The 24,435-nt window shown below is 39.7% G+C and overlaps 2 protein-coding genes across 10 annotated transcripts in view; one reads left to right on the forward strand and one right to left on the reverse strand.

Moving 5' to 3' along the window:
- Positions 1-695: 695 nt before the first annotated feature.
- LOC6546375 (protein spaetzle 5) lies at positions 696-13,847 on the reverse strand. The gene is made up of 6 exons (XM_001971284.3): positions 13,519-13,847; positions 10,909-11,053; positions 10,699-10,853; positions 8,367-8,630; positions 7,476-7,988; positions 696-1,254 (listed from the first exon to the last, which is right to left on the reverse strand). The coding sequence occupies exons 2-6, from the start codon at positions 10,969-10,971 to the stop codon at positions 1,086-1,088; spliced, it is 1,164 nt and encodes a 387-aa protein (XP_001971320.1). The 5' UTR covers positions 10,972-11,053; positions 13,519-13,847; the 3' UTR covers positions 696-1,085.
- A 2,893-nt stretch (positions 13,848-16,740) lies between these two features.
- Positions 16,741-24,435, forward strand: part of LOC6546377 (potassium voltage-gated channel protein Shab) — a 56,711-nt gene continuing 49,016 nt past the window's right edge. For 4 of the 9 annotated variants that reach the window (XM_015158183.2, XM_015158179.2, XM_026977858.1 and 1 more), the window contains exons 1-2: positions 18,450-18,571; positions 19,029-19,211. The gene's annotated coding sequence lies outside the window, so the exon portion shown is untranslated. Of the gene's footprint in view, positions 16,903-18,449; positions 18,572-19,028; positions 19,212-24,435 lie in introns of those variants that run through there. The other 5 variants (XM_001971286.3, XM_015158175.2, XM_026977860.1 and 2 more) reach the window with 2 other exon arrangements.

Genomic DNA, 24,435 nt, shown 5'->3' on the forward strand with positions numbered 1-24,435 from the left:
TACATCATCGGGTAATAATGCCGGCCATCAATACATCCATTCCATATCCTCCGACAAGCCGCGTCGCCGTGTCCCCGAAGGATCCTCCAGTCCTCATCCGTGACCTCATCCCTCGATCCCCAACAATCCCATGCATGACTGACCCCCTTTTTTGAACTGCGTTTCGTGCGCGTGACACCTGATGTTATTTTACGATTATTGTTTCTGGATTTATGGAACGCAATTGCATTTGCAGCACGGCAGGTGTTGTTGCTGGATTGCTGCTGGTTTTTGCTGCTCCTGCTGCTGCGGATATTTCCATTTCGCATTTCACAATTAAAAGTTGCGATTCCTTTGGGGCTGCGTTGGCAAAGCGGCCAAAGGAATAACTATATTAATTAAAAACCACAAAATCCGATTTGCACTATGCCCAGGGCTTAATAAAATTGTTTGTTGAAATCTACCTGTGTCATTATGTGTTTTGCCCGGAAATAAAATGTGTGCTGTGCAGGACTCGCAATGGCAAGAATGAAGCTTACTCGGATTTGCACTGGCCAGAGTTTGATGACCCTTTTAAATTTCATCTTGGCTTAATGCATACTTTTAATTATGGCAGGTGAATGACAATAAAGTTAAGCCATTTGTATTTTATTAAAATATATGTGGAGTCTTACTTGGTGCAGAATTTGTCCATGACTTACCCATGATGTTTATTATAGCCAAAATAAATAGTCTCTCGCTTAACTTGAAAAAGCATCGCTTTGAATATTTGTTTATTTGATATCCATTAGATCGTTCACAGGGTAAGACTAATGCTACTATGCAAAACTCGAAGGGATTGTGCGGGCATAAATCCAATTTCGCATGCCTCACTCGATGTTTTCGATTTTAAATTACATTTTTAAGAACTACATTGTGTGTTTGTGTAACTACATGAGAGATATATTGAGTGTTTCGTGTGTGGGTTGTGTGTGTATTGTGTGTGTTTTGTGTGTTTTCGTATCATTTAGTTATCAGATATGAATTTGCCAAAATCGCCGCTGAGAGTACGGTGTCCTGTGCTCGTCCTTCTCCTTCGACCTTCGTCCTTCGTCCGCCGGACACATTTAATTGGCGGCTATCGTGCAGACACAGCAACTGGGAAACCAGAACGTGTCCGTGTAAAGATTCTGCCCGTTGCCCTGGAGCGCAATTAGGCGTTTTTGCACAAACTTCTGCTCGCATCTCGAGTTGTAGCCGTTGGGCAATTCGCACAGGTTCGAGCAGGTGTTCGAGCTGGAAAATAAACGGAATCGGAATAAGTGCCGATGCGAAGCGAATGCGAATGCGAAATACCAAATGCTAAAAATCAACAATTGCCCAGAGTTTAGTTGTGGGCCGATGGCCGTAAATAAGGAGCGCCGGCTGCGACTCCTTCGAAGGAGGAAACGCGCAGATCTCCAGTCGCAGGCGGACCAGAGTTGAAAGTTTAACGAACTCGTTAAAACGGGAATCGTACGTAATTGATAAGGAGTCGCAGTCGCAGTCGCAGCCTGAGCGGAAGCAGAAACGGTACAATCCCTGCACTGCAAACAAATATTATAGAGTACTGGAATATCTAACAAAAGGTATCCAGTTTACAAAATAAAGGTATCACAACTACATCGAAATTGCCCTGGAATTCGCGCTTACTGGTACTTGTGTTTCAATATATCAAATACACTCGCATTTCTCTGCATGTAGCCCTGCTCCCAGCTGTTCTGCGGCAAAGATTTATGCGCGCCTGCGTAGGCACTCCATTTGGTTAAACAAATTGCGCCAAGTACCGGGTTCAGTGCTAACAACAAGTGGCATTGCAAACGGGGAAGGGCGGCGGGACGAACGGGCAACGGGCAACAATTAGGGCAACGCTGACCCAACCCAAAGAACCAGAAACCACCTCACCCCAATTTTCGGTCCTGGCATTTGTTTGCGCTTTTTCCGAACGAGTGTGGAAAGGTTTTCGAGTAGCGCACGCATCCAAAAAAAATAAAATAAAAAGGGGAAGAACCAAGCAGAGGGGAATGAAACTGCGGACAAGGACATGGCCTAATGGCAGACGGTGCCCTGCTTTGGTATTTCTCACTCATTTTTCGGGGTGTGATAATTCGTTTAACCGCAATTATGACACCGTATAAACGGCCTTAGTTCGACCTGCACTAACCACGTGCCCAGTGGGAAAGGTGCGACAGGGAGCGATGCTGGCGCCAGAAAGAGATGGCCGGCGAGGGACTTCCCCTAGTCTCAACAAAAAAACAATAAATGAGGGGGAAACCTCGGGCCTCCCGCTGCGAATTATTAACATTGAAATGGGGTTGGCTGACACCTAGCCACTGATTACAAGTGCTGAATACGGTGAGGGGTTACCTCAGGATCACGAGAAATAAATCCGAGTAATCAGCGAGAAAGGCTACTTCAAAGTCAGTGGACAAGTCACTCACAATATTCCTAATCGAAGTAACAACTCATAGAAGCGTTTTAGTACTTCATTCGTTCCCATATAGCACTGTTGACTGATTGTATAAAAACTAGAAACGGTATTTCTAAGGGTAAAAATTGCTGTGAATAAATAGTATTATACAAATTCAAATTGAATTTTATTGTATTATGCAAATGAAAATTTTAAATAAACCCGATCATGCCTTCGAACCGTGAACGTTCAAGCAGTGCACTGCACTGGGGGCTTAGCCGAGACACAAGCCATATGTAAAATGTATGTAAAATATATTTAAAACTGTCTATTTTCATTAAAAAAATGGTAATCAAGTTCCCCGACTATCAGATACCCGTTACTCCGCAAGTGGAACTGCAAACGAGAAATTTCAAAATTTTCTGGAATATCCGTAATAACTGCAAAAAAAATTAAATTAAAAGACACATAGCAATTTGTGAGAGTTTTGGCGGTTAAGGTAAGCTGAGTTATGTAGTTAAGAACTTCAGCCTTAGGACATTTCTTAATTTGTTTTAACTTCTACATCATCACATCAAAAAAATTACAAAAAATTTGAAAAAAATTAAATTTCTAAATTTGAATGCAATTTTTTAGAGAATTGCGCCAGAAACATTTTAAGGTATGCCACTTCAAAATCCGATTAAGATAAGTTGAGTTATGGACTTTAGAACTTCAGCCTTAGGACATATTTTGAATTTCTACATCATCACATCAAAAAAATTACAAAAAATTTGAAAAAAATTAAATTTCTAAATTTGAATGCAATTTTTTAGAGAATTGCGCCAGAAACATTTAGAGGTATGCCACTTCAAAATCCGATTATGATAAGTTGAGTTATGGACTTTAGAACTTCAACCTTAGGACATTTTTTGAATTTCTACATCATCACATCAAAAAAATTACAAAAAAATTACAAAAAAATTGAAAAAAAATAAATTTCTAAATTTAAATGCAATTTTGTAGAGAATTGCGCCAGAAACATTTAGAGGTATGCCACTTCAAAATCCGATTAAGATAAGTTGAGTTATGGACTTTAGAACTTCAGCCTAAGGACATATTTTGAATTTCTACATCATCACATCAAAAAAATTACAAAAAATTTGAAAAAAATTAAATTTTTAAATTTGAATGCAATTTTTTAGAGAATTGCACCAGAAACATTTTGAGGTATGCCACTTCAAAATCCGATTAAGATAAGTTGAGTTATGGACTTTAGAACTTCAGCCTTAGGACATTTTTTGAATTTCTACATCATCACATCAAAAAAATTACAAAAAATTTGAAAAAAATTAAATTTCTAAATTTGAATGCAATTTTTTAGAGAATTGCGCCAGAAACATATAGAGGTATGCCACTTCAAAATCCGATTATGATAAGTTGAGTTATGGACTTTAGAACTTCAACCTTAGGACATTTTTTGAATTTCTACATCATCACATCAAAAAAATTACAAAAAAATTACAAAAAAAATTGAAAAAAAATAAATTTCTAAATTTAAATGCAATTTTGTAGAGAATTGCGCCAGAAACATTTAGAAGTATGCCACTTCAAAATCCGATTAAGATAAGTTGAGTTATGGACTTTAGAACTTCAGCCTAAGGACATATTTTGAATTTCTACATCATCACATCAAAAAAATTACAAAAAATTTGAAAAAAATTAAATTTTTAAATTTGAATGCAATTTTTTAGAGAATTGCACCAGAAATATTTTGAGGTATGTCACTTCAAAATCCGATTAAGATAAGTTGAGTTATGGACTTTAGAACTTCAGCCTAAGGACATATTTTGAATTTCTACATCATCACATCAAAAAAATTACAAAAAATTTGAAAAAACTTAAATTTCTAAATTTAAATGCAATTTTTTAGAGAATTGCGCCAGAAACATTTTAAGGTATGCCACTTCAAAATCCGATTAAGATAAGTTGAGTTATGGACTTTAGAACTTCAGCCTAAGGACATATTTTGAATTTCTACATCATCACATCAAAAAAATTACAAAAAATTTGAAAAAAATTAAATTTTTAAATTTGAATGCAATTTTTTAGAGAATTGCACCAGAAACATTTTGAGGTATGCCACTTCAAAATCCGATTAAGATAAGTTGAGTTATGGACTTTAGAACTTCAGCCTAAGGACATATTTTGAATTTCTACATCATCACATCAAAAAAATTACAAAAAATTTGAAAAAAATTAAATTTCTAAATTTGAATGCAATTTTTTAGAGAATTGCACCAGAAACATTTTGAGGTATGCCACTTCAAAATCCGATTAAGATAAGTTGAGTTATGGACTTTAGAACTTCAACCTTAGGACATTTTTTGAATTTCTACATCATCACATCAAAAAAATTACAAAAAATTTGAAAAAAATTAAATTTCTAAATTTGAATGCAATTTTTTAGAGAATTGCGCCAGAAACATTTAGAGGTATGCCACTTCAAAATCCGATTATGATAAGTTGAGTTATGGACTTTAGAACTTCAACCTTAGGACATTTTTTGAATTTCTACATCATCACATCAAAAAAATTACAAAAAAATTACAAAAAAATTGAAAAAAAATAAATTTCTAAATTTAAATGCAATTTTGTAGAGAATTGCGCCAGAAACATTTAGAGGTATGCCACTTCAAAATCCGATTATGATAAGTTGAGTTATGGACTTTAGAACTTCAACCTTAGCACATTTTTTGTATTTCTACATCATCACATCAAAAAAATTACAAAAAAATTACAAAAAAATTGAAAAAAAATAAATTTCTAAATTTGAATGCAATTTTTTAGAGAATTGCGCCAGAAACATTTAGAGGTATGCCACTTCAAAATCCGATTAAGATAAGTTGAGTTATGGACTTTAGAACTTCAACCTTAGGAAATTTTTTGAATTTCTACATCATCACATCAAAAAAATTACAAAAAAATTACAAAAAAATTGAAAAAAAATTGAAAAAAAATAAATTTCTAAATTTAAATGCAATTTTGTAGAGAATTGCGCCAGAAACATTTAGAGGTATGCCACTTCAAAATCCGATTAAGATAAGTTGAGTTATGGACTTTAGAACTTCAGCCTAAGGACATATTTTGAATTTCTACATCATCACATCAAAAAAATTACAACAAATTTGAAAAAAATTAAATTTTTAAATTTGAATGCAATTTTTTAGAGAATTGCACCAGAAACATTTTGAGGTATGCCACTTCAAAATCCGATTAAGATAAGTTGAGTTATGGACTTTAGAACTTCAGCCTAAGGACATATTTTGAATTTCTACATCATCACATCAAAAAAATTACAAAAAATTTGAAAAAAATTAAATTTCTAAATTTAACTGCAATTTTTTAGAGAATTGCGCCAGAAACATTTAAGGTATGCCACTTCAAAATCCGATTAAGATAAGTTGAGTTATGGACTTTAGAACTTCAGCCTAAGGACATATTTTGAATTTCTACATCATCACATCAAAAAAATTACAAAAAATTTGAAAAAAATTAAATTTCTAAATTTGAATGCAATTTTTTAGAGAATTGCGCCAGAAACTTTTAGAGGTATGCCTCTTTAAAATCCGATTATGATAAGTTGAGTTATGGACTTTAGAACTTCAACCTTAGCACATTTTTTGAATTTCTACATCATCACATCAAAAAAATTACAAAAAAATTACAAAAAAATTGAAAAAAAATAAATTTCTAAATTTAAATGCAATTTTTTAGAGAATTGCGCCAGAAACATTAAGAGGTATGCCACTTCAAAATCCGATTAAGATAAGTTGAGTTATGGACTTTAGAACTTCAGCCTAAGGACATATTTTGAATTTCTACATCATCACATCAAAAAAATTACAAAAAATTTGAAAAAAATTAAATTTTTAAATTTGAATGCAATTTTTTAGAGAATTGCACCAGAAACATTTTGAGGTATGCCACTTCAAAATCCGATTAAGATAAGTTGAGTTATGGACTTTAGAACTTCAGCCTAAGGACATATTTTGAATTTCTACATCATCACATTAAAAAAATTACAAAAAATTTGAAAAAAATTAAATTTCTAAATTTGAATGCAATTTTTTAGAGAATTGCACCAGAAACATTTTGAGGTATGCCACTTCAAAATCCGATTAAGATAAGTTGAGTTATGGACTTTAGAACTTCAACCTTAGGACATTTTTTGAATTTCTACATCATCACATCAAAAAAATTACAAAAAATTTGAAAAAAATTAAATTTCTAAATTTGAATGCAATTTTTTAGAGAATTGCGCCAGAAACATTTAGAGGTATGCCACTTCAAAATCCGATTATGATAAGTTGAGTTATGGACTTTAGAACTTCAACCTTAGGACATTTTTTGAATTTCTACATCATCACATCAAAAAAATTACAAAAAAATTACAAAAAAATTGAAAAAAAATAAATTTCTAAATTTAAATGCAATTTTGTAGAGAATTACGCCAGAAACATTTAGAGGTATGCCACTTCAAAATCCGATTAAGATAAGTTGAGTTATGGACTTTAGAACTTCAGCCTAAGGACATATTTTTAATTTCTACATCATCACATCAAAAAAATTACAAAAAATTTGAAAAAAATTAAATTTTTAAATTTGAATGCAATTTTTTAGAGAATTGCACCAGAAACATTTTGAGGTATGCCACTTCAAAATCCGATTAAGATAAGTTGAGTTATGGACTTTAGAACTTCAGCCTAAGGACATATTTTGAATTTCTACATCATCACATCAAAAAAATTACAAAAAAATTACAAAAAAATTACAAAAAAATTGAAAAAAAATAAATTTCTAAATTTAAATGCAATTTTTTAGAGAATTGCGCCAGAAACATTTTGAGGTATGCCACTTCAAAATCCGATTTAGATAAGTTGAGTTATGGACTTTAGAACTTCAGCCTTAGGACATTTTTTGAATTTCTACATCATCACATCAAAACATTACAAAAAAATTAAGAAAAATAAATGTCCAATTAAACTAGCAGCCATCGTTTTCCCATTTACCCCGAAGTAGTACTTACGCGCAAAGCTCCGCCTTGACCATCTGGCGAGCGGTGTTCTGCTCATTGACCACGAACATCCAGTTTCCGCGACTATTCAGCGCCGCCTGCGGGGTGATGAACTGCGAGGTCGTCTGGCAGAGGGTGGAGCGCCCCGGACTTTGGCGCTTTGTCCTCGAACGCTTCTTCAGCGGATTGGGGGCATCCACGCCCACGATATCCAAGAGATCCATGTTGAGCGAGACATCGCGCTTGCTTTGCGAGTGATCCTCTGCCGGTTCGTCCTGCTCCTTAGCCGCCTCGCCTTGCTCGTCCTCCGGCGCCACCAGCTCCTCCTCAAGCACGTCGGCTTGGCTCTGTTTCCGACTGAGATCCCTGACCAAGCGCTTCAGCCAGAGTGTGGCATTGTAGGGAGTCGACTTGCCACCCTGATTGAAGTACACGTGACCGCCGGAAGATGAGGTGCCACCGCCCTGGGAGTTATAACGGTGGCCCGAGCGTTGACCTCCACCGCCGGAGGTGTACAGAAGATACCTTGAAAATTCAAGTTGATTTCAAATTCAAAAATATAATAGCAATTTTCGTATTAAACCTATATTAATGATCTGATAGAAATAACTAACGATTTAAAACCCCACGTCACCATTTTTAATTTGTAAATCATGGGATTTGTTGGATGTGTTGAGGGTAATACAAGTTTAATTAGGTTCTTAAAGCCACTGATGAGTTTGTTGTAGTAATACTACTTTCGAGGTCGAGATCTGCATTGTTTGGCTTAAGTTTTCTCTTTTCTGTTATGGTACAAGCAAATCGAAGCTCGATAAAGACCTTGAACAACATTAAAACTCAGTTACCGGAACAGCCGAGCCTAAATTGCTGCTCATATATTATAATTCCCCATCGAGTACTCACGTGGGCGCTTCCGTAGTGGGATTGCTGACGAAGAGCGGGTTCCCGCCGCCAGTCCCCCTCTGGGGATTTCCCCCGAATGGAGTCTGATAGCTATATCCATTAAAGTCCTGAGCATTGGGGTCCCGGGGCGGGAAGATGGACTTGGGATCGTAGAAGACGGGAGTATCGTGCCACGCCACTGCCGCAAAATCCTCCCACGTTTCGTCCACCAACAGAGTGGCGGCCTCGTAGCCCCACTTCCGAACGAGGCTCTTGATGAGATACCTATAAAACACAGATTAAAATGTCATGAAAAGGTATTTTTGCTAAATATATAAAAACATATACTCATAGGCTAGTTAAGAGTGCTTCCAAAATCATGTTACATTGTTATTGCGCTTAAAGAGTGTGTGAGTATAAAAATATTACATTATTACAAAGAAATTGTTTGCTGTGTGTTCATAACAAGAGGAAAATGACCTTATTTTTCAGATTTTTCCTGCGTGCAGAGGGAAACAATGAGTGTTGCAAGTGGCGATGGTTAACAGGCTGGGAAAGCATCACCACTTGTCGGAGCCACCAGTTATGCAAGTCACAGAGCGGCTGACTGACAAGTGCCAGAAATTGCTATGGAAATGATAATTGCGGCGTTGCCCAAGCCAAATCAAATATGAGTATCATAATTAATATGCGGCCGCCGGGCAAGCAAAAAAAAAAAATTGGTAGGCGCAGACATCGTAAATAATAAATTGGCAGTGGCTCGGTTTATTTGTATTTAACTTTTCTTATCAACAGGCATCGCATGCACGTCACGTGCCACAAAAACAGGCAGAGAAAGGTAAGGGTTAAGGGGCGTGAAAGACCCCACCTATATTTTATGTAGTAAAAACCCGCTTGGGGCTTCCCCATATCTTTAATTTTTTGGAAATTATGCAACGCACAGAAATTCCAATGCAAGCATTGTAATAAAAATGCCTATTTAATTGCCGCGTCGGCGCCGAGGGCTTATCAAGCCATTTGCATTACCATTACCAACTAACGCACATTTTATTTAAATCCGCACCAAAGAAATGCTCTAAAAATAGACTAGCAAACATGGCCAACCAGTCGCGTGAAGGCGGCTGATAAACAAACAGCCGAAACTACAACATTCGAGAGCCGTCTTTGAGCACGTAAGACAAAAGATGCACTTTTAGGGCCATGTGGTGAATAATGGATGCCCTTTCATTGGAATCCGTTTCGCAGTAAGTTAAAGCCATGAGTAGAAGTTAAGAATCCATTTGAAGTAAGAATTTATACTCATTCTAACAGCCGTGATAAAACTCGAATCTATTTCGCAAAATGTAATACTTTTTTCGCATTTTGGTTCTTTTTTCCTTAAGTGAACGAAGAAGTGAGTTTTTTGGATTCCCAACTCAAAACAATGTCTTAAAACCCCAAGTCTTATCAGATATATAACACAAATAGTCTTAAAACATCAATATAGGCGACATGTTTTATTCATTGAATAAACACGTCGTTCTGCGAAGAAATCTGAAGCACACCCAAAATACCCAGACTCACGCCAAAACGCCGGTCTGAGCAACTGAGCAACTGAGCAACTATGATGCCCCGAAGACACGATTATTCATTGGAGGCATTCATAAATATTCGAGAAGCACGCGGCCAGCCGTCGGATAGTCGCCAAAGCTATACCAGATACCACATGTGTGCGGTAGTAGGAGCCAAACAAAAAGTGTCTTGAACTGTCAATTCAAGTTTATTGGGTCAAGGCATTCGCCCAGCGGGCTGAGAGCAGAAGCATCCAAACCGCATCAGTCCGAGTATCTCAGCATCTAGCTATCTGACTATCTGAGTATCTGAGAGCTTGTCGCGGAAGCAGCCAAAAGATACTCACTCGATGCTCCTATGCTAATGCATACAGCGAACAAGTTTCGATTTCTATAGCGAATTAAATTGGAGCCGATATTGTCTCGTGGCCAAACATTTGTTTGATATGCATTTAAATGAAATGTGTATTGGTTGGAGCCAAGCCTTTTGTTTTAGGCATTTATGGATATTTTTGCTCATGTGCTTACGGTAATGACACTGATTGGTTCTGCGGTATTTTGTTTTGAAATCAGTACGTTAGTTTTAACTTTCATTAAAACTTTATAGACTGCAGTTTTGGGGGTCTCCGGATTCTGGATACTTTCTTAGTTGTCAACAATAAATAATTATGTTTAGATACTGGTATATCTCCTATCTCCTTTTGGAACCTTTTAGGACTTAGCATGATACAAAAATTCTACAATTCTTCCATGAGGATTAAACTCACCTAAACAGTGGTAGACCCTTAAGATACTGTACTCACGTGGGGTAGTTATCGGCGTGCTCGCAGTACGTCTTTCCTGGACGGGCACAGGTGGGCGTTTGTCCAGGTGGCGCCGGGAGGAACTGGCAAGGCGGGGCTCCGTAGAGGCCACATGGCGGGGGCGAGCTGTGGGCGGCTACTGTATAAGCTAATATCTGTGGAGGGAAGAGATTGAGTATGTGGAGGAGTTCTGGTATAAGGATTACTCACCACATAGGTAAGGAGAACTTGGTTACAACTAAAGGGGGGCGGACGTCTAATACTTTTTGTCATTGTCAATTCATTCGCCGTCGACTTGCATTTGCATTTGACTCGATTGCGATTCAACCACTGTCTTCAACGCGAATTCGGAAATCTGAAGCGAAAGAGAAACTGCCATGAGTTATTTGGTCAAATATTATTCGCAAAAAATGGCAAATACATGGCCATTTTTCACACCATTTCCATTGGGACACGAAACCGACCATAACTGATGGTTTTTCCGCATCGGAAATGCCTCATAGTGCTTATTTGTTGCCCGGAGTTCACTTGGGCCTTATTGTTAAGTCAAACAATCAACAACTAAAACAATAACTTAAACACGAACTACACCACCACCGACAGCCTCTTGAGCAAACAACACCCAAACAACTCGAACAACTGTCGTAAATAGCGAAAATAAATTGCCAAAAGTGAAAGTGACGAACAAGCTCAAGACAACAAGATTAAGTATACGTAGATTAAGATAATGGACTGGTCACGCCCCCATGCTTTGTGGGGCGTTCTCAATTGGCAACCCGAGCTGTCAGCTAATGACAATATTTATAAACTCTAATGATTTATTAGCGCTTCTAAGCGGAATTTTAAAGTGGCGGTGTTCAAACTGTATGTTTTATAGACAATTTAAAATAAGATCAGTGCAAGAAATGTGGCAATATTAAGGTGATATATTACCAACTGTTAGAGAGAATATATATTTAATAATATAGGAGGGTTTTATGGCGGAAGCTAAATGACTTTGAATAGTTTTCAGCAGTTAACCATGCTTTTGTATGAAATAGCTTAGTGAAAATCCCAAAGTTATCTGCTTTTAAAATCTTAAAAAAATTAAAAATTCCCTAATTGAACGTAAACTAACAACTAACATAATTAACATCAGTGAGCTTAAAATAAACCAAAATTGTTATACAACTATATTAATTATTATATAGCATGGTAACTAACAAGTGATCAAATCAAGTGCCGTCGCAGTCAATGGTAAAAACCGGATTTCGTGTCCAGCTTTGTTATAGTTTCTACAAAATGTGTACCACAATTATTTATAGAACAAAAGGCAATAACAATTGCCTTTAGCACTCAGACATGGGGTGCCTGTAAAAGCAGTGAACATCAAGAATCAATCGGAATTTATACCGATTCAAAAACACCTGCTACAAGCTGTGATAGGATTTCCGGGATCACAGGCTCTTTTTGCCCGAGTCAAGCAAAACAAATCAGTCAGCAATCAAGCGCCAATGACAAAGTGTCCGTCCAGGTGCACAGAAAATAATTACTTGAATAATATAAGTAAAAGGGAATATATTTATTTGATTTTAATAAAACCATTTCGGTTAATGCTTCAATATTAAGCAGAAATTGTAAGCACAAAATGTAGTTGATAATTTTTACAAGTGCGTTTTTAAGCTTAATAGCATGGTAACCACATTTCAAACCACGTTTTCTTCTGTGCATCGAAGCCAGATTTGGTGGCTGCGATCTGCTAATGGAGTCTTGCAATGGCTACACCCACGTATTGCTGGTATTTCCCCGATGCCAAAGTTGCGCCAGGCGATCGCCTCATAAATCACAGAGCAGCCAAAAGAAGTTGGAGATGGGCTTTGGCATTGTTTCCGCTGGCAACTTTAGTGGCAGTGTGTTTTATGGTGTGTTTTGGGCCATTTGCACATCATTAGGCCGACGGGCCAAAAGTTAATGAAATTGTTAAAGATCTTTGACCAAGCTTGAGCGGCTAATCCATTGGCTACGGCTCCATTTTTCCGAAATTGAGTGCTCAAAATCGCTGGGCTGTATTCAATTTATTTGAATGATTTGGCCGCAAAATCATCTATCTATATTTAATTGATTATACCCCGCCTGAGTAATGATCGTTTGTCAGATCTTTATCTTTGTCTCGCCCAGACATTCTCACTTATTCACCCGATTGGCCATTTTACTGGGCATAAGATATTTTGTTGGCAACTAATTGAAGCATTAGCAGGCTACAAAAATAGCTGAATGAAATGAAATGCTGCTAATTGATTATAGAGCTATTTAATTATTATAAGTGCTTATTGAGTCTTTATTACGAGAGTTTCTGACATAGGCAACTTGTATTATACACTCCATATTGTCTAGCCTTGTTTCTATGCCTTCAAATAATCAATCTAAGAGATATTTTCTTTCACAAAGAGGCTGGGCTATTTGAGGCTAATTTCGGGACTAAGACAATGGATTCGATTGGAGACAGACAAATAGCTGGGCTTCATTATAATTTTTCAAACATATATTTTATGCCTGCATTTAGCTAAGAAATTAAGCACGACTTTTCAAGGCTGCGGCCAGGTTTTTTCTCCCCACTTGATTATATTTTGTTTGTATTTACCCAAAGTGTTGTCTGCATTTTTTGTGGATTTTGTTTTGTGATCGCTTTGATTTAATTTGTGTTTGCTGGTTTCCTAACATTTTCGTTACAAGTGAATAGAAAAAAATAAAAACAATCTAGCGCTATAATAAATCAGACGAACCAATGAAATTTATTGGCTCTTGGCGGGAATTAAATTATTTGCTTTATTAATTACTCACCTAGCGTGCCGCTTCTTGATTTGTTTGATCTTTTGAAGTATAATTTGCTGTAGTATTTGGCTAATGTTTATGATCACTTTGTGCACTTCTGCTGAGCTTAGCTATGCTTTTTGTATCTTAGTGAATTATTTTCTCTTTTAGCCACCGAACTCACTTGAAAATTCTACTAATTAAAAAACTTAACACGTACCGAAGAGCGCGGATATTTCGGTTTTTGGTTTTTGGATTTTGGGCTTTCGATTTCGTTTTCGTTTTTTCCGTTTCACGCGTTTGCCAATGCTCACGGCGGCAGCTCGTAGCCAACTGAGCGGTCTTAGCCAAGTTAACAGCGACCCAGAGCCGCAAGCTCGGAAAAAAGGCAGAGAAAAGCAGAGCTTGGGTCAGAGCAGAGCTATATAGCTAAAGATATAGCCACCTCTGATCTCCCAGTCTAATCTCTCAATTTAGCCTTTGAACTTTTTGGCCCGTGATTCATGTCGTTGGCCACATAGTATAATATTATATGTGCGGTTTTCTTTTTCTTTTTCTTTTTTTTTCGGCCCGATTCAAGACCGGAAGTCCAGTGGTTCGAGCCATTCAATATGACGTGGGCCTTATTTATCGACCACTTTTATTGTTTATTTTACATTGTCGCCAATATGCGAGCTGCAATAAAGTGAATTTATTTAAATTGTTAATTTTTCTGCTCGCCAATTGTTGTTCGTCGCTGCCGCCGGTTTTGGCCCATAGATACGGCTCATTGTTCGGGCGATGAATTTGGATTTTTATGGCCAATGAAGGTCATTTAACAGCTTTTATCTGTCGCAGATTTCTGACTGCTGCCGTTGATTTGGCGTAGACATTGAATGTTGGCAAGAAAAGGCTTTTAATGGCCAAGACCACGCACAATTGTAGGAGTTACCTACGATGTTGTCCCTCGGCGAAGGCATTTAAATCAATTTTGTGCGTTGCCAAAGCTGGAATTATGGAAAATATTTCATCAGAGTTATATTGGCATATCTGCATTTTTTGTATTTAATTATTGTTTTCTTATTCCTAATAATTATTTACTTAGCCCAGATAAAATAAGAAAGCCCTGAGCATTTCTCTGTCACTTTATTTAAAAGTAATGAATATTTATAATATGTGTATACGTACTTAAACAAAAATCAAAAATAAACTTATACTTGGAAAAAGGTTCAAAGATACGTTTACTGTATATGAGTTTTAAACTAACAAATGAAGTTATCACTAAAAGCCAAATATACCAAAATGTTTCTAAGTTTTGTGATACAAGTAAGATTTTCGAGATTTTCAAATCATAAAAAACGTAGTAATTAAGCTTAGAACGTAATGATATTAAAATTCAATATTTATCAATACAAATGAGTAAGCTCACATGATTTACGCACAGGGTATCCCTTAGCCCACTCTCACGAATCTCGAACATTATTTATGTTAACAGCTGATTGCCAATAGGCAATGTCCCATAAAGCAAGAGCTTTGCACTCTCAAATCTTTCGAGGCGTTTTTGGAATTTTATCCGTCGCCTTATGGGTTTCATCGTTTAATTTTGGTCTTTTTTTTTGGCTCTAATTTTGCACAACTTTCACAAAGACGCGACCTAGACCGCGGGGCAGAAAAGTACGGGAAAACCCTCGCCGAAATCACGATATGGTGAGCTCCGAGCTCTTATCGAAAATGGTATTTAATGCGTTTTTAAGTCAAATTAGTGACTTCATCAGTCTGCCGGCCGAGCAGGCTCAGATTCGATTTGAGATTCACTTAAGCCGCTCATTAATCAAACTCCGAGCCCAAGGTATCGGGACCATAGGTATCTTTTTATACCTAAACCTAACGCGGTTACATATGTGTGTACATATGCAACACATGGAGGGGCCACACCCCCAACATCCCAAAACCTTCGCCGTTTTGGGGCTTAGCTGCAATTGCGAAAGGGTTAATTAGAGGCTGGCTCTTCCAACTCAATGCCACCGATTGGCCAACGAAACCATTAAAGCTGTCGATTTCTTCGGGCTATGCGTACCCTTGCCGCATTATTTTCGGCCCACTAACCCGGCAAACATTATTTGCTGCCCGTGACGTCATGGTTATAGCTATAAGATCGGTTTATTTCATGGGGTTTCTTCTCCAAAACAAGATACTTATCAAAGACGCCTCGAAAACGCTAGGAAACCGCGCGCTAAACGCTTCATTGGTTGTGATCTTCGGTTGTTGCTTGTCAAAAGGTAACTGATATGACACAACAAGTTTGTTTGGAAATTAATTTGTTAATAAAAACGTATATAATGTTATTATTATTAGCAATCAATGTTATTAATTGTTTTAATTATTATCTTACTTACTTCTCTTACTACCACCTTTTATAACCCAGCGCATCTGTAGGGAAAAGAATATCGCATTACTTACAAATCAACGCCACATTCAAAGACTCTTTTATTCTATGACAACCCAAATATAAAGTTTACAAAATAATGTGAAAAGATGTTCTCGCATACATTATCAAACGCAAACGTTGCGCATAGCAACACTATTAAAACCTAAAAGCGATTCGCCGGGTGTCTTTTATGATTGTTTTGCCATAACAGCCTCCTCCTGTCACTTAGGGCATAATTTATATTCATGACTGGTCAAGGCGGCCAAAGAAAACCCGAGGAGGGGGAGAGCCGACGGGAAGCAGGAACTTTTCACCACATGTCCTTCAGATAAACAGGATAGCACAAAAGGAAACCATATGCCTGTGATTTCAGCACGATAAACTGTCTAATGTTTCTCCTTCAGCGACGCCTGTCATTTAAGCTAAACGCCCATAAATAATGCGAACTTAATAAGTTTCAATGGCCACTGGATGTTTTCAAAAAACTCTGCACGAGTTTGACGCAATCATTTGAGAAGATATTTCATGTTGTGAAGAGCCACTTCCAACTAACATTCGAAACTGGGCATGGTTAACTATACATTAGGTATAGTTAGTCAATAGAAATGAGTAACTTGTTGTTCATGCATAATTATTAATATAATAATATTGTGCCTAAACACTTTTGTATAATAGGGCTATATTTTGGAGTGAGGTATTTTGCCCCCTTTTGCGCTAGTGCTTTTCCCAGACCCGCCGCCCCTGGTGGCTTTTCGAACGCCGTGTGCTCATCGGCCATCAGCTGGCCGAAAACTCACCACGACGTCGGCGAGGCGTCGGCAAACGCCGGATCCGGCTGCAGTGACTCCGGCGGAACGCTCTCAAAAGCGCTGGGCCACAGCTGAGAACGGACGTGTGGTGGGTGGCTTTCTGGTGCCGAGGACTCGGTTCGGTCGTGTGTCACACGGCGTATACTTAACATTGGACGCCTCGCTCGGTGGCCGTCGTGTGTTGCTGGCTGTTTGTCGGTTGGTCACTTGGTCAGTTGGGCAGTCAGTCGGCGGCTGGCCAGCAACTGTTACCAATCCAATGCAACTACTGGCCTGGCGAAAAGGCAAATAAAAGAAGGCAAAAAGTGTGTGTGTGTGCGCGCGGAAAGTCGTGAAAAAATGCCAAGAAGTCAATGAGGAAAAATTAAAAATTTCGAAAATAAATCAAGTGTGACAAGAGAGAGATTTGCGAAGAGAAGGCAAAAGCAAAAGAAAGCACAAATGCCGAAACGTCTAATCCGAAATCTAAATTTCTAGTGACGCGTTCAAAAGTGCAGAAAATGTGGCCATCGGAGTCAATCAATTGATTTTTCTTTCGAGCAGAAGCTGCTGCGGGAAACTCCAAGAATTTGTAGCACTTCTCGTATTTATTTTTTTTTTTTTGGGTCACAGGACATTAATAATGCCAAGGCAGCAAAAATTACAAAGACTCGTTTGTCGGGGCAACAAAACAAATTGCCAAACGGGAGCCCAAATACCAGATCATCGAAGCACCGAAAAACAGGGTCATATGATTGACAACGGTTAAATGGGGGTTGCTAGTTGGCGTCAGGCGGGAAAAGTCTGAAAAGACCGAGTAGTCGGAAAAGCCAGACAACAGACGCGGCGTCGCAATAATCATAAAGGCAATAACAACACGGCCAGCGAAATCATAAATTCATGTGCCAGCGACTTGGGGCTTCCTGGGGGTTAAGGATTCGGTTTCGGTTTCGGTTTCGCTTTTCCAGGGGGTTCTACTCAGCTCAGCTCAGCTCTGCCCCGCTCTGTTGTTCTCGAATTGGGGGCCAAAGTCTCCCCTTGATTATTCATTCATGGGTCGTAATTAGCCGAGTAGTTGCAGTTGCCTGAATTATTTGGCAGCCACAACGCAACTTGGCCAATTAGTCGCTTAAAAGATTACACACACACACAAACAAGCAGGCAAAGACAGGTGGGCACAGCACACTTTTCGCTTGACTAAGGTCAAAAGTTGTCTTTCACTCTCCATGAAGACACTCCTCCTCCCACCAACCACCACCCACCACCCAAAAAAAAATTAAAAAGCATATAGAAGCCATCTGAACTTGATGCTGTCGCTGAGGCTGTCGACGCATCGCGAGGCTATGGCGGCTATTTTTAACAAAAAGCACGCCCGCACGACCAATAAATTCACCCAGAATATGAAAAGCCAGCGAAAGGAGGAAAAATAAAAAGGAAAACAGAGAGATCGGAAAACATACAAGTAGGTGGGCCTGCGAGACATTCATATTAATTAAAGTTTGCAAGTGAAATCTACTTTGAAAACTTCAAAACTCATTTCTTTCGGGGCGGAATGTAGTTGTCAACTCGCACGCACAACAGGGAAAACAAACCAGCGGGCGAGAGGAAAGTCCCAAGTAGAAGAGAGCGAATTTTCCGAGCCAGCGGTAGCAGAGAGAAACAGAGAGAGGAGAAGAGAGAGAGAGAGAGCGAGAGCGTAAGCGAGAGCGGGGCTTTTCCAGGAGGTTTGAGCCTTCCAAAATAACACATTCCTCGTACAAAGGATTGGCTTCGCATTGACATTGGAAGCTTCTCGGTTTTCCGCTTTTCCTGCTGCTCGAGTTTGGAGTTTCCCCGACGCTTTCAGTTCGTGGCTAGACTTTGGAGCGTGCTGTGCTTGAAAAACTGTGTGCGTGAGCAGCGGAAAATCGGAAAATCGCCCCCACCCTATACCCTCTATCACGCCGAACACACACCGAACACACACCGCACACACACTTTTACACCGCATTTTCCACAGGCCAAATGTGTAATAAAATCGAAACAATGGAACAGCAAACAAAACAACAGAAAATATAATACCGAATTGAAGTTCATTTGAATTGTGAGTGTCGGGGCCGCAGGAAAAGTGTTTTCCCCTCGGTGAAGTAAGGCGTGTACCACCCAAATACCTACGCATACAAATACAGACGGGAAAAAGGAAAAAAGGCCCAGAGGCAGACAGATAGGCTGGAGGAAAAGAAAAGTCCGCACTAGGACTGGCATTACCATAATGCTAATGCACCGAATAAAATAAGTGTACCATTCAAAATTCAAAAGAAAAAAGTAAAAAGTGTAAAGTAATATGAGTTTCCTTTGCTTTTCAGCGCGTGTGTCTGTGACAAATATTTTCCCCAAAATACAAATTCTCCTATTACAATTGGAAAATGTAAAGTAAATCTATTCCTATGCTATAACAAATAAACACAAATCAAAAACTTAATCAAAGCTTAAGCAAACCCTTAACAAAACCTTAACAAGACGCAAGTGAAGTTAATACTCTTTAGTTGGTGAGTAAAAGTTATGTGCTAATTTCAAGTAAATTGAGCAGCATTTATTTATACACTTCTCTGGTGAATTGGGTAAATTTGTAATTACTTACGTGAAATGAGTTAACTTCTTTATTTCTTTATAGCATTTCCTGCTACTTTTCTTTATGAATTCATGCTAATATAATCAATACCTTGGCTCGTGTGCCGCGCTTTTCGCAACTTTACGAGTCAATTAGCGTTTGTAATTTGACATGCTACTTGCTCAGCTTTTCCACAGTTTCACTGGAGCCCCTTGAGTTGGGCTTTTAATCGGCCACAATTATTCGAGCTGCGCAAACACATTTCCCGGGTTGTCAAACGGCCTTAATGGCACCTATGCGGGATCCCCGACCTAGATAAGGAATAAAAATAATATAATGCCCATGCTAGTTGACAGACAAGCCAATAATCAAGCGATGTGGATGTGTCGCAAATATTGTGATAAGGCGGAGCGTTTTCGCCCCTTTTTGGGGCCTTTGCACCTGCAGCAGGAAAAGCGGTGACAGCGGGGAAAGCGGGCATGTTTCGGTACTTTATGGCGAAAACTCAGCTGGGCGAGGCTGGGCCATAAAATATACTTAGTCCAAACATTGTTCGCAGGTGATAAAATTGCTTTGGATGTGTAAACAACAACAGTGCACGCTTCTTAATGGTTTGCCAATTTTGTTTCCGTGCTCAGAAGGCGTGGCCACATCCAGAGCAATTTTGGCCAAGTGAATGGTTTCCAAAGGGGTTGACAGGATTGTTGGGATTGTCTGCAGCTAGCGAAGCGGAAAAGCCTGTTAGAATTGTGGAAACAGCAGTAAGTGCACTCAAACGCTCTCATAATCTGCAAATCAGCGTATGCTAAATTGGAAGTAGGTAAACATGGGTCCACCCTAATATAACATAGAATGTTTTGAATCAGTGGTTTCCAAATACCATCAAAATGACTTATAAATAAACGTATTTCATTGGAAGGTACCTAGGCAAATTGAAGCGCTTGGGAACCCAAATATATACAGAGCTCGAAAGTGCTGTTTTCGCATAGTTGTATGAATTTGGCTTTGTTGTGATCCAGGCAATATCTGTGACTGCCAGTCAGCAGAAAGTTGGTCCTGAAGGTTGTCCATAAATTTGGACTTCGGTCTGCGAGCTTGTACTTATTTATCTTTGCACAGTTGCCAGTTAAAAGCTATGAATTGTGCTGGCTGTCGAAATAAATACCAGTCCATTGCAGTCTGACATTTTTATGGCAGTTGCAAATTATTCAGCACAGCAATAGGAGCAGGACGATGCTGAATGGAAATTCCACGTTGCATTTCTGGGGCATTTACCATAATTTTGTCCAAGTAAATTGCGGCTTCAAATTTATAAATTGTTGTGGGCTTAAATGATTTGTCCACTCATTGAGCTCTTGGTATTCCAGCAAACAATGGAAGGTTGCAGAATGAGCGAAAGTTGGCCTGTATTTGTAATGTTCATGGCCCATTAGGCATAGAAGTTGGGCTTTTATTAGCGTTGGCCAAGTGTGGCATCGCTTATTTGGGCCATTAAAGTTGTTAACTGGAACGGAGGCACCCTAGGAATCCGCTGTCCATCCGTTCGCTTATAGTTTTTTGCTTGCACAGTAGTTATCCGGATGTGCTTTTTTCGTCCCGATGACGTGCATACCCCAAAGTTCCGGCTTATCTCGCCCCTTTTCCATACTCCAGACCTCCAGACCTCCGGACTCCTCCTCCACTTGAGCGGAGTCAGCGAAGCGCGCTTCCATTCATGTTTGGGGGCACATAATCAATATTTGGCAAGCAGCCGAATCGCATATGACAAACAGCGACAGGCTCTAGAACTACGCGATATACGAGTATGTAGGCTATGTGCTGGATGGCATTAGGGTGTAAGTGTTACGGGGACTGGAGGCCCAAGGAGGCCCATTGCCATCCCATCAGCAAAGTGCATCAGCCCATTGAATCCTGCCTGAGTGGGCTTCTGATGATTTACAAAAACGGATTTTGTTTTTGCCGGCGATACCCTACAAAAATCAGGCAGTGGAGTTGATTTGCTGGTAAGTTGGAACTGCTGCATTGAGTTGGAAATTGTTTGTCGCAGGGCTGCGGAACTAGGTTAGAAATGGGAACTTAAAGGATTTGAAAATGGTAAGCAATATGCCTGTGTGGTTTGTTTGGCTACAGGAAATATATCGTGCAATATAAGGGTATCTGCGAAACAACATACTCGCACTTTCTAATTTCACTGCTTAAATCCGCTTTGGGCATGGCAAATCAACTTCTTGTCGGAGTCGCTGGTTGAGCTTTGTGCAGCTCCCCGAGGCGATAAAAATCAATGGCAGTGGCAGTCAGCGAGTCGCAGGCTACGGATATTATTGCCCTGTAGTTTTTGGCACACATGCAATGCCCGCTCCGCCCACTTTCTTCTGCTTTCTCCGCGGAACGGAGCGTGGGAGTTCAAAAGTCGCCGCTCTGCTGACATGGGCCGCAAAGTGCATTCGGTATTCTGCATTCTGCATTCTGCAGGTGCAAGATTCTGGCGTGGGCGTTACCCGGCGCTCAGACGACAACACAATTGGATTTAAGGCAAGATGTCAGGGAAAATCGGCGAAAATCGTGGAAAGCCAGCCCGAGCAGTCAAAACTTTGGGGCTTGTTGTCCTCCTTTTTTTTCTCCACCGAGCCCTGTTTGTCAAGGCAGAGCTGCCAAGAAAACGGCAGCGCGCCGCAAATTTTCCCTTTCAATTGGAGAACTAGAGCGGCAAAGCGGGTCAAGACGAGTAAACACTTGTGCAGTGCAAAAAAAAATGTGTATTAGGAGAATTTAGAAATGGTGCGCCTAGAACGCAGGACTTTCGATTTATTTAGGGTTATGTAGCACTACTTCTACAATGCCTAGGACACTAACGTTTGGGCTCCCAGTTTTCCTCGGTGTATTCAGTTTCCTGCCAGGCTGTCACAGACTTCTGGAGCCTGTTCCGATTTCCCAGTCGAAACCTGCTGGCTTATTTATTCATGTGCCTCGAATGGATTGCATTTCCTCGGAGATGGAGTGCCAATTGCTCACGCCTAAGGAATAACGCTTCGATTTCCTGAGCAACGCCGCGTATACGCAATGCGATTAATCTTGGCCTCCCAAAACGAAGCTCATTAGCATGGAATCGCTGAGGGTGGAAAAAAGAACTGAAAGATTAATTGCGGGTCGTGTTCATCTTGGCTCCACTTTTTTTGGCCACTTTGGAGGCGGCCACTCGTTTTGGCCTAAGTGCCAGCGCATTTATGCTAAATGGCCGGCCAAGAAATGTTTGCGGCAACAACTTGAAACTAATTGCCTCTTGACTCTTCCTTCATGTGGGCGGCTCGATTTTCCGCCCACTCAGCCATGCCATTTTGTCCTGTCTGGGTAATTGTTCACGGAGAACTGCACTTAAACACACAACATTACCGGGAATGTGTGGCAAAATGCTCAAATGCAATTGCTTTTGCGGCTGTGCCACGATGTGCGATGTGGTACACCTCTAATGACACAGCAATGGACAGCGAAGAGTGGCAATGCCACGGGGCAAATAAATATAATGCAGAATTTGGAATGGAAGCGGAGAGTAAACTTGGTCAAGGAACGAGAAGTGAAAAGGTTAAACAAAACTTTAATTGGGCTGAGCGCTATATTGAAATTGATTGTTCACCAGATTAAGCTTTCAGCTTGGAAAAATAGCACATAACAAAGTTTCAGGAAGCTAACATAATTAGTTACTTGAAAACTAATGATTTTTTCATATTGTATGCGCAGTTGACTTTCATACTTGTAGGGTTAATTTATTATTTGCTAATTATTGCTATTATTCTCTCAGCTTGATAATTAAATATAATGGATTTGATGACCCCAATCCAATCGCAAAGCAATGCTTAAGTAACTTCCCCAAAAATAGGTAATTAAAGGCCAGGCAAGTAATTATCCTGATAATCAATCACCGCTTCAAGCAAGTTTCATTACGAAATTAAAGCCAGTTTCATGGAGCGTAGTTCCTGGAAATCTTTTTGCCTGCATCCGAGCTGCCATCACGAATTTTCCAGTGAAACCACGCTATTCCGTTTTTCTTGGCGGTTGCTGCTGGCAGAGGGGCGGGAAATGGGGGGGGCAAGTGCCAAGGCTGCTGCAGCCACCATTAGCGTCATCATTATCAAAGAAATGGTAATGAAACTTCATGATTGTCTCGGTTTTCCCCTCCCAAACCAAATGATAAGTACCTAAACATGAGTTTTCCACACCCCACTCACATTCTGGCATAATTCTTTTTTAATGGCGTCGAGATTCAATTAAGTGAACCCCTTTCTCTTGTCATTTCTAGAAATTAAAAGAAAATTCTGCTGGAAAAGTGGGCGTGGCCTGGCTGGCTTGCGTATGTTTGTGATATCTTAATAAAGTTAAAAGCGCTGGCGCTTTTTGTTCCAACTTGTTACTGTCATCTGCACACGATTGTGCGAAGACATGGCGAAATGGCAAGGAAAATGCGGGAAAATGGGGGGCACTGTTAGGGAAACCGGAACGGAGGCTTCGAGGACTTGGCGCAAAGTTGTCGCTTTTTGCTGGCGACATCCTGGCCTGTGCACCAGATCAAAGCTGCTCAAGGAAATTGAAAATACAATTTTGCACTTCTTGGGAGCGAAGGCAAGCGAAAGCGACCAAAAACAAGTTGGGTGCACAAAAAGCAAAAGCGCAAATCTGTGTGAGGCTAAAACAAGGCTTAAATTTCGTGTTAAAAATCCACCTTTCTCCGTCTCTCTTCATCCTTCTGGGATAATGGTCACGCTTTGTGTCGCTGCCACTTTTATCTGCACCGCCGTCGCTCATTGTTGTTTTACGTCTCACGTCTCCTGCGGCGCAAAAACCGAGGAGTTTCGGAGTTTCGCTGGAAGTGCTGGGAATGGGAATGGAAATGTCTACGGCAATGGCTTCTACTCCACGGGTTTTGGTCCTGCTGTCTTGGTTTATTTATGGCACATCTGCTGCTGCTTTTCCCGCGACTTCTCCTTCGCCGCAGAAGCGGATGTGCAGCGCCATTTGCTCGAGGGGGGTACAGGTTGGACCGGCTAAGTTGAAAGCCGACACTTAAAGTTACGAATTTAGAGCTTATTGCTACTTGGGGTTTTTGTAAGCACCTTTTCAATTGCTTTAATTGAGCTTATTACGAATTCAAGAAATGAAAAGCTTCTAGC

Source organism: Drosophila erecta, unplaced genomic scaffold, assembly GCF_003286155.1.
Source record: "Drosophila erecta strain 14021-0224.00,06,07 unplaced genomic scaffold, DereRS2 tig00000021-arrow-pilon, whole genome shotgun sequence".
Classification (NCBI taxonomy): domain Eukaryota; kingdom Metazoa; phylum Arthropoda; class Insecta; order Diptera; family Drosophilidae; genus Drosophila; species Drosophila erecta.